Source organism: Ochotona curzoniae, unplaced genomic scaffold, assembly GCF_017591425.1.
Source record: "Ochotona curzoniae isolate NIBS_2020 unplaced genomic scaffold, NIBS_Ocur_1.0 scaffold_4506, whole genome shotgun sequence".
NCBI lineage: Eukaryota > Metazoa > Chordata > Mammalia > Lagomorpha > Ochotonidae > Ochotona > Ochotona curzoniae.
Genome location: NW_024467119.1, coordinates 55033211 through 55051658, shown reverse-complemented (window position 1 = coordinate 55051658; position 18448 = coordinate 55033211). Strand labels below are relative to the sequence as shown.

The following is an 18448-nucleotide window of genomic DNA, read 5'->3' as shown; positions in this document are numbered from 1 at the left end:
AATGACCCTTGTATCTTATATTAATATTGAGACAGGAGGGATAAACAACCAGAAATATTTGCCACTTGTAGGCCATCATTCCACACACCTTTACCTATTCAATTCTTTTCACATTCCCACAAACTCCAATTTATTCTTGCTATTTCAAATACTGTACAAAGAAATCAGTGACTATGCCCTTGCCTTTCAGGCAGTTCCAACTGAACACATACATGCAGGACTGAAGGATGCTAATTTTGTCATTATAGCCAACTGTGGTGATGGAAAAATCATATGACTTCACTAAGACTTACCTTCTCCATCTCTAAATGAGGGTTAGATGATCTCTCAAGTTCTGCAGTTCTGTAATCCTTTCTGTATTTATAACTGATGACATTATACAACGATGTAAAATATGATTAAGAAATCCTTCTAAGGAGTAAGATGTCAAAATACTTGTGATGAGGAAGTAAATACTAAGAACGCTTACTTGTGTAATTCCTTTCAATTGGTGTAATTGGGATGGTTTCCAGAGCCTTTTCCAGAAAGTCGAGTAGGCAAGGACTAATAACCATTTCTTCTGGCAATGACTGAAGTGCTACCCAGGCATACAGCTTGGCTGTTTTCACTCCTCCGCTTCCTTTTCCTTTAGCTAGAATATTTACAAATGTGATGTGCATTTAATGAAATTTAATAAAACATTCCAAAAAAGCATAAGACAGCTTTATGAGAAATTAGAATTACATGAGTGTAATCAGATGAATCATGTTATACTTTAGACCATACAAGAAAGCAATATAAAGAGCAGACTGATAGAAATGATTCATTAATATTTGAATACGCAGATGATTATTCCTATTTGCTCTAGGTAACAAACTTGGATTCAATTTTTAAACATAACACTTTTGGAAAATCATTAACATTCATACTTTTGTCTAAGAAGATACAAAGAATTCAGAGTATTTAGTGGCAAGTGAGGCAAAGCATCACTCTTTTCAGATTTCCCTAGGTTGAGCTTGCACAGTTTTGTCCTGCTTCCCTATGTGGGGTGCCATCTCTCTCTTTTTCGACTTATGAAGTTAGGTATAGGTTTCCAATTTTAACATTTATCACTTGCATAAAAAGGTGTCCAACTTCTATAAGCCTTGGCTTTCCTCACTTGTCAAATGAAATAATGACATCTGCCACTGCTTAATGGATGCAGATGTGTCTTCAACTGAAAAAATGATATAAATATATTACGCATTATCAGGGCTAGCACTGTAGTACTGCAAGTTAAACCTCTGACTATGAGTTTAGCATCTCATATGTGAACTGGATTCAAGTCCTGGCTGCTTTATTTCTGATCAATTCCCTGTTAATATATCTGATGAAGCAGTAAAATATGACAAAAGTGCTTAGGACCCTGTCACCGATGAGGGAGACTCAGCTGGAATTCCCGGCTCCTGGCTTTGGCCAGGCCCATCCTAGCTTTTGCAGCCTTTGAGTGAAACTGGGGAATGGAAGATATTGCTGTCACTCTAACTTTAAAATGAATAAGTAAATGTCTTGTAAAAATCTTGGACATTTTCAACAGAATTATTCTTAAAGATATATACATTAAATTCTACTTACAAATGAAACGTTTTTCTAATTATTCTTGTCCAGTTTAATATTCCTTTGGTTGGAATTGCTACCATTTATGTAAGATATCAATCATGTACTGTGCTAGCAAGATTCCAACATAGCTCAGAATATTCCTTGGCTCCTGGTATTCACGCCCTTGTGCCAGTGCCTTTTGTGCTGAACTGAATTATCAGTAAGACATTGCGGCATTGATGGTAAGCAACTCTTGAGGCTGTCATTAGCAATATTGTAGTTTTGGCCATATAGATTTATTTGCATCAGCTTCCATGGCATTAAAACATGAAGCAGTTCAGTGTAAGGACCCACATGCAGTAGGACTGAGACAGCTGTTAGCCAGCTACACATTCAGTGCATGATAAAAGCAGATTTTAATAATATCAACCAAGTATTCAGATGACTGCAGACCTTGCCAACTTACAACCTCACAAAAGATCACGGATAGATTAATCAAGCCAAAATGCTCCTGCATTTCTGATCTTGTGTTTGAGGGCATAAACCACTAAGTCTGGAGTAGTCTCTTATAGAGTAATAGATAATAATTGTGGCTGGATCAAATGTACTCAGTCTTAAATCTGTGTAAGCTCGCAAATTTCAACTACCTAAAACTACTCTTTTCTAAATGTACATCGATGTAAAAGTGTAAGTATACTACTCAGTATACTAAGCTTAATAACTAATAATCTGAAGTAACAGCAATTTAATAAACAGCCAAACATAGTTGGCCCACACTTTACACAGGAATCTTTCATAGTCATTATTAACAAGCTTATGTCCTTTTTTCTAAACACATGATTCTTAAAGTCTCAATAGAGCAAGTAGGTGATGATTACAAATTAAGAAAATAAGTGACAAACAATAGAGTATATCCTTCAATACCTGAGGGAATAGGTGGGGGTTGGGGAGGAAGTAAGGTGTTAGTCTTGTTCTGGACAGTGCAAGGTAAAGGAGGAGAAGGAGGAGATGTTGCACTATCTTTCATACCATACAGTTTGGACTCTTTGGAAAGCGTTCTTGGCAAGGAAGATCCTCTGGAGGTATTTGGTGATTCTGTCTTTAAGGTCTTGGAATTGTAATGCAACTGTATTGAAAGAAATAAGCTTTCAAAATTAATTAAAGAAATGAGGAAAATCAAGAAAGAAATGTAGAAAATGTTAAAAACACAACCGCATGACTCCCAAGACTGATATCTAGCTTTTACAAGTTAGCTCTGTTATCTTTTCCACTGGTAAAATAAAAAACTTAGGAGCATTTTAACATTTTGTGAAGTGGGTTAAGTTGCCCTTGTCCGACACTGGAGTGTTGGCTGGAGTCTCAGTTACAATGCTTCTGATCCAACTTCATGCTAAATGGTTTGGGAAGGTAGCAGATATGGTGCAAGTACTCAGGGCTCTGCCAACTCATATGGGAGACCAAGATGAAGTTCCTGGCTCCTGGTTTCAGCTAGGCTTAGACCTGGCTGTTGAAGTGAATCTGTAAATGGAAGATCCTGCTATCTCTCCTGCTCTTATGCTTTCATAAGCTTTCTTAAAAAAATTTTTTTTTTTAATAACAAAGTCAGATATACAGAGAGGAGGAGAGATAGAGAGAAAGGAGAAAGATCTTCCGTCCGATGATTCACTCCCCAAGTGAGCGCAATGGCCGGTGCTGGGCTGATCTGAAGCCAGGAGCCATGAACTTCTTCCAGGTCTCCCAAGCGGGTGCAGGATACCAAGGTATTGCCAGTCCTCCACTGCTTTCCCAGGCCACAAGCAGGGAGCTGGATGGGAAGTGGAGCTGCCGGGACTAGAACCGGAGCCCATATGGGATCCCAGCACGTTCAAGGCAAGGGCTTAAGCTGCTAGACCACACTGCCGGACCCTTTCATAAGCTTTCAAACAGATAAGTCTTAAAATATAAAAGTAATTTCAAATTATTTTAAAAGTTCTTTCTAGCTTAATAGTCCGATTTTAAAATTCTAGAATCTAAAACTAAAGTTTTTAAATGAATTTTCTCCAAAATTTATCAAGTGTGATCTGAAAATCAGTGAATAAAAATGAAAAAGAACTTTTTTTTTTTGCCAAACTTCCATGGCAACAGTTGTTTAAAATACATGGCAAGGGATTCTTATGTTCAGGATATGGCTATATTAGACAAAAAAAGCAGAAAGCTGCATCTCTAATATAATGAAATAATGAGCAAAGGAAGAACATATAGGAGAAAATACACACTACTACTTATGGACTAATTCCTTACTTTCTCCTATCCATTTAGGTTTTTACCTTTACATCAACTCCAGGAATGTAAAATACTGTTGTTTCTACGTCACTAGGTTTTGTCTGTAGAGATGATGGCACTTTCTTGCCAGTCATTAAATGGGTGGTAGAAGCATAATTAGTTTGAAATTTCTTCTTTTTTGTAGGAGAATCTTGATCTAAACTTCTGGAACTTCGATCGTAACTCCTATGAGAAGAAAAAAATGTTTTATTTCTTAATTTGGCACATTTTTCTCATCTTTGAGTTACAAGCAAACTTGTATTTATATAGTGAGTGGAATTTAATAATTATTTAAAATATTGGAAAAGTAAAGCTCATCAATCTCTAGCTATCCAGTTAGTGCCTTGTACAAGTGACAAGATTAGGAAAGAAAAGCAAAACAAAATTAAAAGAAAAAAAAAAGTTAAGTCTGTTTGCTTGATTATTTAGTTGAATGATAAGAAATGATAAAGCTCATTGTATATCCTGAACAACTATTCAGTTGGCTGAGGCATCAGTGCACAGCAATTTCCCAACTGTTGTTATTTCTTTATGACATCAAAGCAATAAATGATCCAGACACCTTGGAATGCTGAACTGCTCTTTAGGACAGAAATGTGCCAATTCGAGGACAAAGACCAAAAAAGTCATGTATGCTAAAAGGAGAGTTCAAAAGATGTAGCTATTTTAATAGGCAAATTTCCAGTCTAAATCAGACACCCATTCCTAGCAGCTGGAAAACACTACACACTAGTCTAAATAAATTGAATACTTTGCAGTTAATCACTTGATCATTCCAACTGTGCTCATTGACTAGAAAAATCTGCACTTTGGAATTAGAAAGGAGTTTTATACTGTAATTCCAGTGAGGTATGAATAACATTTCTAACAGATGAAACTACATATATTCCTTTACAATGAATTTCTTACCTTCTCAAACTTATATCATCATGTTCTTGTAAAAGGGTTGTTGGGTGAAGTACACATTTTCCACTATCAATTTCAACTCGTATGTCAAGCTCAAAGTCAATATTTCTCTCCGTAGCTGTGCCACTAAGGCTTCGGTTGACAGGTGTAGTTGGCCAGCGTTCTGTAAATAGTTGATGAACAGCAGCAAAGCCTGTTGCTTTTTTACGAGAAGTATGTCTACGGAAGAAACAGATTGTTACATTGCAATATAATGGGAAGTCCTTTGAACAATTTCTGAGATGCTGTGCGAAAAATAGCTTGTAGTAACTTTTTTATAAATGTATTCTTATTACACAAGTAATTCATATCAATTGGTTTTCTTTAAGTTTAATGAAGTCACACTTTAACAATTATAGAGCAAGAAAGTGTTATTTGTAAGGCAACAAGCTACACAAGGTTAATCATTGCTGTGTTGGAGTTTCATTATCAGTGTATGGATGACATTCACTGTGTTAGGAGAGATTTCACTTTCTTAAATTATGATATTTAGACATTATATGCAGAATTTATTAAAAGTCAGATACACAGGGCAAGAAAGGAAAACAATGCCATATCTTCCACAAAAAAAAAAAAGGCAGTGGTAAAAATTGTATAGTCCCTTGTGATAGAGTGGATCTTGACCCTTCTACAAAATAAATACAAAATAGATTAAGGACTCAAATGGTAAAGCTATAAACTATAAAACTCTTAGAAAAGAGGGAGAAAAAGCTGCATTATTGGTTTTTACAGTGGTCTCATGGATATGACATTGAAACCAAGCAACAAAAGCAAAAATGGGTAAGTGGAGCCATTCAAACTAAAAAGAGCTTTGATGGAACAAAGGAAACCAACGAAGAGTGACAAGACAGGATGGGAGCAAATCTTAAACCATACATTTGACAAGAGGCTAATTTTCAAAATACATAAGCAACTCCTACAATTCAATAGCTTAAAAAAATGAGCAATCTAATTTTAAAATGCATTAAAAATTTAAGTGAATATTTCCACAAAGAAGACAAAAACAATAGCCAACAGGTATATGAAACTTTGGATCACCAATTATGAGGGAAAATGCCTCTGTTCGGATGACTGCTAGACAACACACACACACAAGTGCACACAAAGGACAGCTAGTGCTGTTAAGGAGTGGAGAAATCTGAACTCCCAAACATGGTTGGGAAGAATATAAAATAGTTCAACTACTAGGGATAGGAGCATGGAATTTCCTTAAACAATTATAAATACAACTACCATATAATACAGAAATGTAACTTTAGGATATTTATCCAAAAATCTGAAATCACAATCTCAAGCAGATTTTAACACCCTTGTGTTCATTACAATATTTTACAATGTAGAAACAATGTAAATGTTCACCAAATAGTATTTAAAAAATGAATGTATAAAAATGTAATATGCACATACAATGGAAACTTATTCAGAAGGACAAAATCTGCATGCATCCTATATGAAATATCTGAAACAATCAACTCACTGATGGAGAGAAGAGAATGGGTGTTGCCAGGAGTGGCCAGGGGTTGCGGAAAAGGAGAGCTTTAGGGAGTAGCTACTCAACAGATTTAATTTTAGTTATGCAGGATGAGAAAATTTAGGGCTACGCATATGAAATAGTATCAGTAATTGTATTATACACTTAAAAATCTGTTACAGTGCAAAGAACACAATAAAATATAGTGAATTAAAAAATTATCTAAATATATATATGAAAAAGATACCCTACCTTAATATAAGCTATATCTCAATAAGCCTAACTTAAAATACATATATTTTTAAAGAAACATAGGATTTGGTGTTGTGACACAGCAGGTAAACTTCCCCCTAAGACATTAACCTCCCAGCTGCTCCACTTCAATTCAGCTCATGCCCAGGGGAAAGCAGAGGAAGATGACACAAATGCTTAGGCTCCTGTCATCCACGTGGGAGATAAGGATGAAGCTTCTAACTTTCAGATTTGGCCAGGCTCAGTCCTGGCTGCTGTGGCTACTTGGGGAGTGAACAAACAAATGCAAGATGCAAGCTCCCCACCACCCTGCCCCTGTCTAACTCTTGACTTTTAAAGAAATAATTTTTTTAAAATAACAAAGGGTAATGTATAACACAAAAGAAACATTTACACAGAAGGACATAGCTATGATTAATGTCGAAAAGACAAAAGATAAAGGGAAGAATTTATCCAAATTGAAAATAATATTTCTTATAGCCAAATCTGAAATTTGTGTTTAAGAAAAACTAAAATATTTTATAAAATTGTTTAGAAAAGACTCAAACCTGAACACATCACTGCAGAAGTTAAATAACATAAAGATAAAAAGCCCTTAAAAACACTCCAGGGTAGAAAACAGATCATAATTACAAAAAATAGATACAAAAGGAAAATAAGGAGGTCATATTGAGAGAATTAAAAAGGATACCCAACTAACGTGGAAAATACTGATGCTAGGGGGCAGCACTGTGGCACAATGAGTTAAGCCACTGCCTGCAGAACCAAAACCCACATGGGTACCAGTTTAAATTCAGGCTGCTCCACTTTTGGTCCAGCACCCTGCTGCTATGCCAGGGAAATCAGTGAAAGACAGTCCAAGAGCTTGGGTCCTTCCGCCCCATGGAAGATGTGGGAGAAGACCCTGGATCCTGGCTTTGGCCTAGTGCAGCACCTGATGTTGTGGCCATGTGAGTAATGAAGCGGTGGGTGAAAAATTCTCTCGTTTCCGAGTCTGTCTCTCTCTTTGTAACTGTCTACAAAATAAATAAAATCTAATGGAAAAATTGTCTTACTCAGACCAGAATTCTGTACCACATAGTAATATATGGGAATGGCTAAGTTATTTTGGACATGAAAGAAATGAGTAAAGTAGAAATGAGTAAAGTAGATATACAGTTATTTGAAGATGTATTCTGTATTAAAAAAAATTATTTCTTTCTTCCAAGAAGGCCACTGAAATATTTCACCTATTTTATAGAATAATTATTTATTTACCTGAAAGGCAGGATTAAAGAAAAGAGAGACAGAGCTCTTCTATCTGCTGGTCACTCATCAAATGCTTGCAACTGCCAGGACTGAACTGTTTCAAAGCCAGGGGCAAAGAGCTTCTTCCAGGTCTCCCATGTGGATGCAGTGGCCAAAACACTTGGGCATTCTCTGCTGCTTTCCCAAGAACATTATTAGGGAGCAGGATAGGAACTGGAGGAGGTATGACTCAAAATAGTATCCAAATGAGACATTAGCACAGCCAATGGTAGCTTACTATGCTGTAGCACAGCATGGGCCCCTAGGTCGCTAACCTCTTTCCCTTTATTAATTTCTTTCGCTATACTTCACTGTTACGTGCTATTGTGCCTCCTTGTAATTTATTACTTTTTGTTTGTTTCCTTGTTCTTAGTTATTTTTATTGGAAAGGCAGATTCACAGAGAGAAGGAAAGACAGAAAGATCTTCTATCCACTAGTTCATTCTCCAAACGGCTGCAATGGCTGGAGCTGTGCCAATCCAAAGCCAGGAGCCAGGGGTTTCTTCCAGGTCTCCCATACAGCGCTGTAGTGCATGGTCCCAAGTGTTTGGGCCATCCTCCACTGCTTTCCCTGGCAACATGCCCCTGTACTACCTTGCTGGGCCAGTAATTTGTTACTTTTAATGTTAGGAGAAATACAAATCTCTGCTTTAAATCATAGCCACAACTTTCTTCCCATATTCTTGACAGAGATTCATAGATAACCAAAATTCAGTGATTTGAATGAATCCATTTAATTTTTCAAAAAAAGAAAAACACAGTGGCCCTGGAGCGATGGCTCAGCAGCTAAATCCTCGTCTTCCAACTGCCGGGACCTCAGAAGAATGCCAGTTTGTGTCTGGGTGGCCCCACTTCCCATCCCGCTTCCTGTTTGTGGCCTGGGAAAGCAGTCAAAGATGGTACAAAGCCTTGGGACCCTGCATCTGTGTGGGAGACCTGGAGGAGGCTCTGGGCTTCTGGCTTGGATTGACTCCAATCCAGCTGTTGTGGCCATTTGGGGAGTATATCAGATGATCATCTCTGTCTCTCTTCCTCTCTGTAAATCTGCCTTCCAATAAAAATAAAAACTTAAAAAAAAAAAAGTGTAACATGAAACTAAATTACATTAGTTATGCTTTTTAGTCTTCCTGAGGCTAGGCACACATTACGACTTTTTGTAGTAGTCAGGACTATATGATGCAATGGGTAATATATGTGACTCCAGCATCTTTTATTGTGGTGCCAATTTGAGTACTGGTCAGTTTTTCTGTTGATACACCTGGGAAGGGAGCAAAGGACTGGCCGAGTGCTAGGACTCCTCCCAGTCAGGTGGGAGGCTCAGATTGAGTTCCAGGTTCTTGGCTTTGGACTGGCCCAGCTCTGGCTGGGATAGACCTAGATGGAAAATTCTCCTTTTCTTCCTCTGCCCATCAAATAATCACAGTTTTTTCTTTCAAAGACTTTGTGTTTAAGTTTGATATAACAGTTTGGTTTCAGTTTTACATTATATGTTAGGGTCTTAAAAAAGCTACTCACGAAGGTTTCCTGTAAATGTAAAACCTTTCCCTATCACGGTCTTCATCCTTCTCGTCCTTCTCGGATTCCTCACTGGAAGAAGACAGACTGTCATCCCGCCGGCCCTCTTCTGCTTGGAAAGGCATGCCTGATGAGAAGTTGCCTGGAGTTTTGGGAGAACTGAACACTGAACACGACCCTTCACTATTTGATGAGTAATGGGAAGGACCTTCAATAGTCACTGACAAAAGGTCCAGTTCTGTCTCCTCTGGAAACTTAAAAACAAACCAACCAAACAAACAAACAAACAAAAAAAAAAAGGAAAAAGAAAACATGAATCAGGTTTGAAATCCCTTCTCAATTGCAAAGAGAAAATATGTAAGCTTAAACATCTAAAACATCTCACTGTGAACTAAAAAATGTATGAACATTTGAAATGACAAACTAAAAAAAGAGGCTGAAAATCAAGTTAACTTGACTTTTACAAAAAAGAAAATTATACTAACACACTAAAAATCAGTGCAATTTTACTTATTATATACATTTCATTCATATTTGCTAGTACACATATTAACTCTTTAGCACAGAGGACAAACATGTGGAAACAAGACAAACACAATGGATTATAAATCCGAGTGGCCAGAGCAATTAGTGACGGAACAGCATGCAGTGTCAATCCAGATAATCATATCACCATGCTTGGAAATGCTTTTGGCACATATATGGTTTTAAAAATAAGCTCCTAAAAAAAATATATATATATATATATAAATAAGCTCCTAAGAGCTCTTAACACATGTAAACAGCTGAGTGACGTAATATGTATCAAGAATGCTATGGCTTATTTTTTCAAAATTTATGTCTGTATGTATGTATGTATTTTTTGGAAAGGCAGAGTGCAGAGAGAGAAGGAGAGAGAAAAAGATTTTTCATTCACTGGTTCACTCCACAAATGGCCACAATAGCCAAAATTCAGCTGGTCTGAAGCCAGTAGCTTCTTTATGGGACTCCCACGTGGGTGCAGGGACCTAAGGACTTGAACCATCCTCTGCTGCTTTGTCAGCCCATAAGTAGGCAGATGGATCAGAAACGGACCCGACTCTAGCACTCTTTAAGAGATGCTGGAGTGGCAGGTAGAGGATTAGCTTGCAACACTGCCTTGCTGGCCCCAAAACTGCTATAGTTCAGTAAATATCAAGTGACTCATTTAGGAGTTCATATTAAGTAGCTAAACAATCAAACTTTCCTATGATCTAATATCAATTCCTAGCTTTTCAGAGTTGTCTTATCATTTGGGAATAAGCTTTTGTAAAGTAAAATGTATACAGCAATGATGTAATTAAAAAAACTGTTAAATGCCACTAGTGATTGCATTGTGGAATCCTGCAGTCATAAGCATTTCAGGAGTGAGCTTTTGGTCTAGAAGGGAAGCCCCAAGTTGGCACACCCATTTCCCAACTGGAGAGCCAGGGATGACTCAACTCCTGATTCATGTCTTGTAAGACAGGCTCTAGGAGGCAACATGTGATGAATTCAGTGACTGGATTCCTGCCGCTCACATGGGAGGCCTGAATTGAATCCCTGGCTCTGGAGTCAGCTTGGCCCACTCCTGGCCATGGTTTGCATTTGGGGAGTGAGCTTGTCAATGAGAGCTTCATCTGCCTAATTTTCTGTCTCTGCATTTCAAAAATGAAAAAACAAATACACCGAACTTTTATAGAACTCAGGTAATTTCCACTATACATATGGGGGTCTTCAAAATCTTCATAGGAACTGTGTATTATGAAAAACAATATATTGGATTCTTAAAAATATTCACAGCAAAGTAAGTTTAAGTTTTAATTTCATTTTCTATATACTTTTTGAATTCCTCTTGTGTAACATACATGCTACTGAATAACTAATGAGATTTATTGGCTATCTTGGCAATATTTTAAAACTGTGGTCAGAGTTTTAAATGACTAGTTTTCTAATTTATAATAAGCTCCTTGCTGTTATCTAATTTATAATTCTTTATATTCTATATTATTAGAAGCAGTGGCCGACACTACCATTTAAAAATAGGACTTGGATCATTTCAAATATTAACACTTTTTTTCTTGTATTTTATTTTTTTGGAAAGGCAGATTTACAGAGAGAGAGAGAAAGGTCTTTCATCCCCTAGTTCGTTCTCTAAGTGGTCTGAATGGCTGAAGCTGAGCCAATCCCAAGCCAGAAAGCAGGAACTTCTTCTGGGCCTCCCATGCAGGTGCAGGGTCCCAAGGCTTTGGGCCAACCTCTACTGCTTTCCCAGGCCACAGACAGGGAGCTGGGTGGAAGTGGAGTAGATAAGGCAAGAACTGGGGCCATATGGGATCCCAGTGCATACAAAGTGAAGGTTTAGTCACTAGGCTATTGTGCTGAGCCCTCAAATATTAATACTTTTAAGAATCACATAATCTGTACAATACATTCAATTCCTCTAATTATATGTTTTCAAGCTTTTTATTTTTTAGGGGAAAAAAGGATATGTTTCTCCAACTTTTTATATCTGATAATTCTAAAACAAAAACTGGTTTCACTGAATTCAGTATCACCAAAGGGTATGTCAAGACTCAAGAGAGAAAAGGAAAACAAAATGATTTTGGAATTAATGTCTGCTTTTAATGTACTTTGACAGAAAAAACTTTATATTTTCAAAATGTATTTTTACTTTGATTATCTATTTTGGGACAATATGTAGTATATTAAAATGTTAATCTCATTTGTGTATTTGTAGCACACTATACTGAAAATAGAATTACCAGGCCCCACAGCGTGGCCTAGCGGCTAAAGTCCTAGCCTTGAACGCGACAGGATCCCATATGGGCATCGGTTCTAATCCTGGCAGCTCCACTTTCCATCCAGCTCCCTGCTTGTGGCCTAGGAAAGCAGTCGAGGACGGCTCAAGGACTTGGGACCCTGCACCCGTGTAGGAGACCTGGAAGAAGTTCCTGGCTCCCTGGCTTCGGATTGGCGCAGTACCGGCCGTTGCGGTCACTTGGGGACTGAATCATCAGACGGAAGATCTTCCTCTGTCTCTCCTCCTTCTCTGTATATCTGACTTTCCAATGAATGAATAAATCTTAAAAAAAAAAAGAAAATGAAAATAGAATTACCAAGCCACATAGTTACATAAATAGTCTTTTATATAAATGTTCCAAAACAATAACATTTAATCATTAATTTGTTAGTTTTGAGTTTTCTAATTCTACATTATACTATTTACTTTTATTTCCAAAAAAGATTATTCATTTTGTAACTGAATATAATAAAAAAGGGATTAGCAGATGCCTAATAAATTGAAATTTGGGACATACAATTTGGTTGGGATGATTTGTTAAGCTGATTTTGTTTAATTCTGAAAATTAAAATTAGTATCAAACTATTCATAAACATAACATATACATGCAAGAATTTATGAAATATATATATAACAAGGAACTTAATCATGAACTTTCATGTAAAATATTTTTGAGGAAACAAGAGGAAGATATTTTGAAAGCAGATTTTCAAAGCGGTTAATCAGTTAATCAGTTTTAAGGCAAGGTTTAGGTTGTTTTTAATAAGTACCTGAAAATACCCTTCCCCAGGACAGCTGGACTGTGGTGTACTTCCCCATAACGTATTTTTCAACTTAATTAAAATAATAAGAAAAGAAAAGAGAACTCATGAAAAAATAAAAAATAAGCAATGGTTTAAAGGTAAATAAATACACAACAAAACCAAAACAAACATTTTAACATTCTCTGAAGCTGATCCTCTTTCTCTGGTTTCTCCTATGATCTTTCAGTCTACCTATCTCTCTATCCTGAACTAAAGTGTGTAAGAAAACACAAATATTTCATATTTACATCTTTGTAAAAGACACAGTAATGACTATTCTCAAATGAAAAAAACATTTTCAACAGCAAACCTCCTACCTAAAAACAAGCATTCATGGAATCTATTGAGGAAGGAAAGCAGTAACCTTTGCCACACGGCTCTCCAGTGACAGCCCGGGACAGTGCCCCAGGAGTTGGTCATGTACAGATAATTCAACCATCATGATGCACACTTTTACTGATGCAGAAATCTGAATTTTGAAACTGTACAAAACAATAATTTTGTAAAAATTGTAAAAATTATTTAGCAATGATAAGTGATATCTTTCTTACTGTATCCTGGATATTAAAAGTTACTCTAGGTCCAGGAGACGCTGCATCCACACGGATTTCGGGCAGCTCCTCAGTTTCTCCTACTCGAGAACTGCAAGTAAAATACAAAGTTGTAAAACATTAATATTCTCATTAAGAAAATATCACCATACTTAACACAAGGCTGACTAAAGACACTGGTGTTCTATTTATAAAATAGTTTATTAGAGGACTGAATCTTGGCACTGTATTTGTTAATTCAGCATTCTGTAAAAAGATTTAATGTTCACATTAATTATTTTCTAGTTAAAACAAAAAGGAATTTATAGTAATTAGTTGATACTGCTTAATTTTACTTTAGTAATATGCACAATTTCTATTTTTTTCAAGTGCTAAGTTTGTATACAATTACACCTTTTCTAAGCACACATGTTGACAGCAGCAGCTAGTGGTATGCACAATTTCTTTTCTTTGCACAGTCTTCAAGTTTATACATAAAAATGTATAAATAGAGATACATTTTATTACTATAAAGCAACACTACATTCTGATACAAACATAATAGGGAAATTCCTCAAATTTGTAGGGTGACAGTATCCACTGATTTCAATTTAACTCATAAGACATATTCTGCTACCTGAATTTTATAATTTCTCCAGTTAGAATAAAAATGTAGTGGATCTTAGTGAAATAATTAATGTTCCAATATATTTCAGTAGTTGAAAATTCTATTACCTTGCTCTTTCCATTCGTTTAAGAGGTGGTCTTCCAGATGCAGAAATGCTTTTTGATCGGTTGTAACTTGGTTTGTAACCCAAACCCCACTTATCCTTTAGAGATGCAGCCTAATAAAATGAGAGAGTAAAAAAGGTGATTATTTATTGTCACATTTCACTTCTCTCCCTGCCTCTAAATCTCTCTCGCACAAACTTGTGATAAGGATGCTAGATGTCAGGTCTGGAAATCTAAGAGGAATAAAAGAAACTGTGAGGGAAAGCTGAATGAGAAAAGCGTTAACAATAGAGGCATAGTTTCAACAATGTCTCTAATAATTTCTTTAAGTCTAGTTTTATATTTAATACTCAATTACCAAATATAAACTACTTGGCAAACACCACGTAAGAAGTATTTTAATTATATTGTATGAGTGTAACAAGCAAAAACTGAGAAAACTTGAAAATCAGCAACTCTTTTTGGATCTCTAAGACAGTGAACACACAATACAGACTGCTTCCTATGATTAGAAAACACGGGGAAAATACGAAGTTACAGCTTCCCAGAACTGTCAGCCAGTGCTGGGATGGGACAATTTGAACTGTAATCAATACATTGCTGTAGGCTCAGTGAAGCCACGTGAGAATTTTTAAAAACTCCAGGGGGTTCCAGTCATAAGGTACCCCCACAATTTTGGGAGATTTTTCCTTCAGGACTTTGATCAGATGGCCACAGTAAATATCAAAGAAAAATCCCCTCAGTGCTCCAAAAGCAGGTAGGGAAAAGAAACCATTCTGAAAAACTCCAAAATGCAGTCACCCTTCCATATCTGTGGGGGAACTGTTCAAGCCTTCCATGCATACTGCAAATGCACAAGTCTCTTATATAAAATTTCAGTATTATATCTGTAATGTAAACCAAGTACAGTCTCCCCTGTACTTTGGATAATCTTTAGATTTTTATAATAAAAGAATATAAGTGCTATTTAATCAACAGCTGAGCTGTTTATGGGATAAAAACATGTTTAATAAATATGCAACTTTTTATCTCCCAGATATTGTTAATCTAAGGCTGGATGAGTCCTTCAATGTGAAACTCAAAGATGAAGAGAGCTGACTGCAATCTGTTTTTAAACAGGTCTGTCCTCAGAAGGACTTAGTGTATCAAAACAAAATCTGCTCTGGGGTAATTATAAAGACAGAAATGACAGGGAGAAGAGTTGGCTCCAGTCACCTTGCCAACCTAATGTGGGACAAAAATACTGACAAACACTTGTGAAGCTCCACTTTCAGATCAGAGGACTATAAAACACTTTCCCTGTACGTCAGTAAAGAATGATTTATGGAAGTTCGTTTTATTTGTCACATTATGTCTAGAGCATAGCAAAAGGTAAAAGAAAACAAAACAAAACAAACAAACAAAAAAACAAACATGAGAACCAGACACATCAAGAATGGTAGAATTGTCAGGTCACAGATTTATAACACTATGATGAATATGCTAAGGGCTCTTAGTGGTTAAAGATGACAGTATGTTAGAAACAAAAATCTTAACAAAGAACCAAAAGCAAACATTACAGACCAAAAATATTGCAAAAACAATTATCTGTTACTCTTTTTGGTCAGTTTACTAGTAGACTGCAGTTGACTGAGAAATCTCTGAGCTTAAAGAAATATCAATACCAATCTCAAAAACAGAAAACACTGAAAGACTGCAGTGAAAAGTCCAAGTGCAGAAAGAATTAGACACCTAAAATTCTATATGCTGCTAAATTATCCTTCACAAATGAAGAGATAAAAATCTGAAAGACAGAAAATTTGTAGCCCGCAGGTGTGCTTTGCAAAATATTTAAATAAGCTCTACAGACAGAAGGAAAATGACAGAAATCAGGCATTCAGATCTCTATAAAGAATAGGAAGAACATTAAGGAAGGAATAAGGTAAAACTAAAACTCTGTCATTCTTAACTGACCTAACAGTTTGTTCAAAGTAATATTAGTAATGGGCTTAATTATATGTGCTTATGTATATGTCTTGTATGTCTCTATATTTGAGGATATAGCAAAAAGCTTATGGTAAATGGAATTAAAAGATGGCTTATTCTGAAGCCAAAACTTTTTAAGTCTGTGCAGAGTATTTTTATAATACCCATTCTCCATGAGCTTTTGCAGAACCTCTCGTACATCCTCACATGTATTTTTATATATATGAGAAATGAGTGATACAGAGGGAAAGAATCAGAATTTTTTCTTTTACAAGGTACTTAACCACTCATGAAGCAGTAGAGTTAGCTAAAAGAAGATTTGGATTAGTTGTACATCTAGATTGCAAAGTCAAGTGCATTTGATATGCTAAGAAGGAAAATGGGGTCATATAACATTCAATTAAAACTGTGAAAATACAGAAAGAGTGGAAGATACAATGATAACACATATGGTGATCATCGGGCCTGGCACAATGGCTCAACTGGTTAATCTACTCCTGCGAGGGCTAGGATCCCATATGAGTGCCAGTTCATGTCACGGCTGCTCCACTTCCCATCCAGCTCCCTGTTTGTGGACTGGGAAAGCAGTGGAGGATGACCTAAAGCCTTGGGACCCTGAACCCACAAAGAAGACATGGAAGAAACTCCTGGTTTGTGATCAGCTTAGCTCAGACCATGGCAGCCCTTTGGAGAGTGAATCAGTGGATAGATCTTTTCATCTTTTCTTCTTGTAAATATTCATTTCCAATAAAAATAAAAATTTTAAAACATATGGTGAATATTAATCCAAGTATATCAACAACTACCTTGTCAATGATCAAAATGTCTTAACTAGAAACTGTCAGAACAGAAAGTAAGACCCAATTACACACTGCAGTTTAAATATCCAGAATAAAAAAATAAATGGACATAGAGAATAAAAGTAAATGAATAAACACAAAAGGAAAATAAGTGAATGAAGAAAAACAAATCATGCCAACAATATTTGAAAGAAAGCAGGAATTAAGGGTGGTTTTGAGGCCTGATGGGTGAAACAGCCTCCAGCAATGCCAGGATCCTATGGGTGCCAGTTTGCATCCCAGCTACTTCACATTTAATCCAGTTCCCTTCCAGTGGTCTGATAATGCAGTGGAAGATGGCTGAAGTGTTTCAGCTCCTGCCACTACGCGGAAAGCCCAGATAAAGCTGCCGGCTTCAGCCTGGCTTAGTCCTGACTGTTGCAGTCTTCTCGAGAGTGAACCAGCTTATAGAAATCACTCTTTCTCTGTAACTCTTTCAAATAAATAAATAAATATTAAAGAATATAAGCAATCAGGAGCAGACACATTAATTTCAGAAAGGAAAGACTTCAAATAATAAAGGGATCACTTCTACAAAAAGACGTAATCCTTAATAATATGTACCTAACACAGCATCTAATTATGATGCAAAAATAAAAATGCAGCAGAAAGAGATAAATACATCATTACAGCTGAAGAATTCAATGTTCCTTATCTAAAATGGACAATACAACACACAAATTTGTAAGAACACAACTGAACTCAGGAATCAACATTCACAGAATACCGCATTCAACCACTGTATAATACATGGTCTGAGTCACAAGACACCTCCCAATTTTAAAGGTTAGATACCATATAATGTATGCTCCAAAATCACAGTGGAATTAAACTAGAAATGAACAGAAAGATCCCAGAACATTCCCAAATGCTTCAAGATTTACCAGAACACTTCTGAACAGCATATGGGTCAAAGAAGAAATCTCAAGGGCATTTTAAAATCTTTTAACTACATGAAAGTTAAGACACAACTCACCAAAATATATAAAATAAAGTGAAAGCAACATTAAGAGGATAATTTATTGAACTGAATATATATATTGGAAGAAAGAAAACACTTGGAATAAATCATCCAGGTTTACACAATACGGATTAGAGAAAGGAGAGCAACTAAATTTAAATTTCAGGAAGGAGTAATAAAAGTTAAAGAAGAAGAAGAAATCAAGAGGAAATCAACAGAGAAAAATTAACCAAAAAGTTGTCTGAAAAAATCAGTAACAGGGCCCAGCACAGTAGCCTAGTGGCTAAAATCCTCGCCCTGCACACAATGGCATCCCATATGGGTGCTGGTTCTAATTCCAGCAGCCCTACTTCCAGCTCCCTGCTTGTGGTCTGAGAAAGCAGTTGAGGACAGCCCAAAGTCTTGGGACTTTGCACCTACATGGGAGACCCAGAAGAGCTCCTGGCTCCTGGCTTCGGATCAGCACAGCTCTGGCCATTGTGGCCACTTG

The 18448-nt window shown here is 36.5% G+C and overlaps 1 protein-coding gene across 3 annotated transcripts in view; it reads right to left on the bottom strand.

Annotated features, from left to right (window-relative positions):
• The window catches only part of KIAA1109 (KIAA1109 ortholog), a 182002-nt gene that overhangs the window by 30419 nt on the left and 133135 nt on the right, over positions 1–18448 (bottom strand). For all 3 annotated transcript variants that reach the window (XM_040967356.1, XM_040967357.1, XM_040967358.1), the window contains 8 exons: positions 14197–14306; positions 13483–13573; positions 12899–12961; positions 9329–9582; positions 4768–4983; positions 3864–4044; positions 2482–2683; positions 470–631 (listed from right to left, as the gene is read on the bottom strand). In XM_040967356.1, the coding sequence (XP_040823290.1) occupies positions 470–631; positions 2482–2683; positions 3864–4044; positions 4768–4983; positions 9329–9582; positions 12899–12961; positions 13483–13573; positions 14197–14306 (1279 nt within the window). The remainder of the gene's footprint in view (positions 1–469; positions 632–2481; positions 2684–3863; positions 4045–4767; positions 4984–9328; positions 9583–12898; positions 12962–13482; positions 13574–14196; positions 14307–18448) is intronic.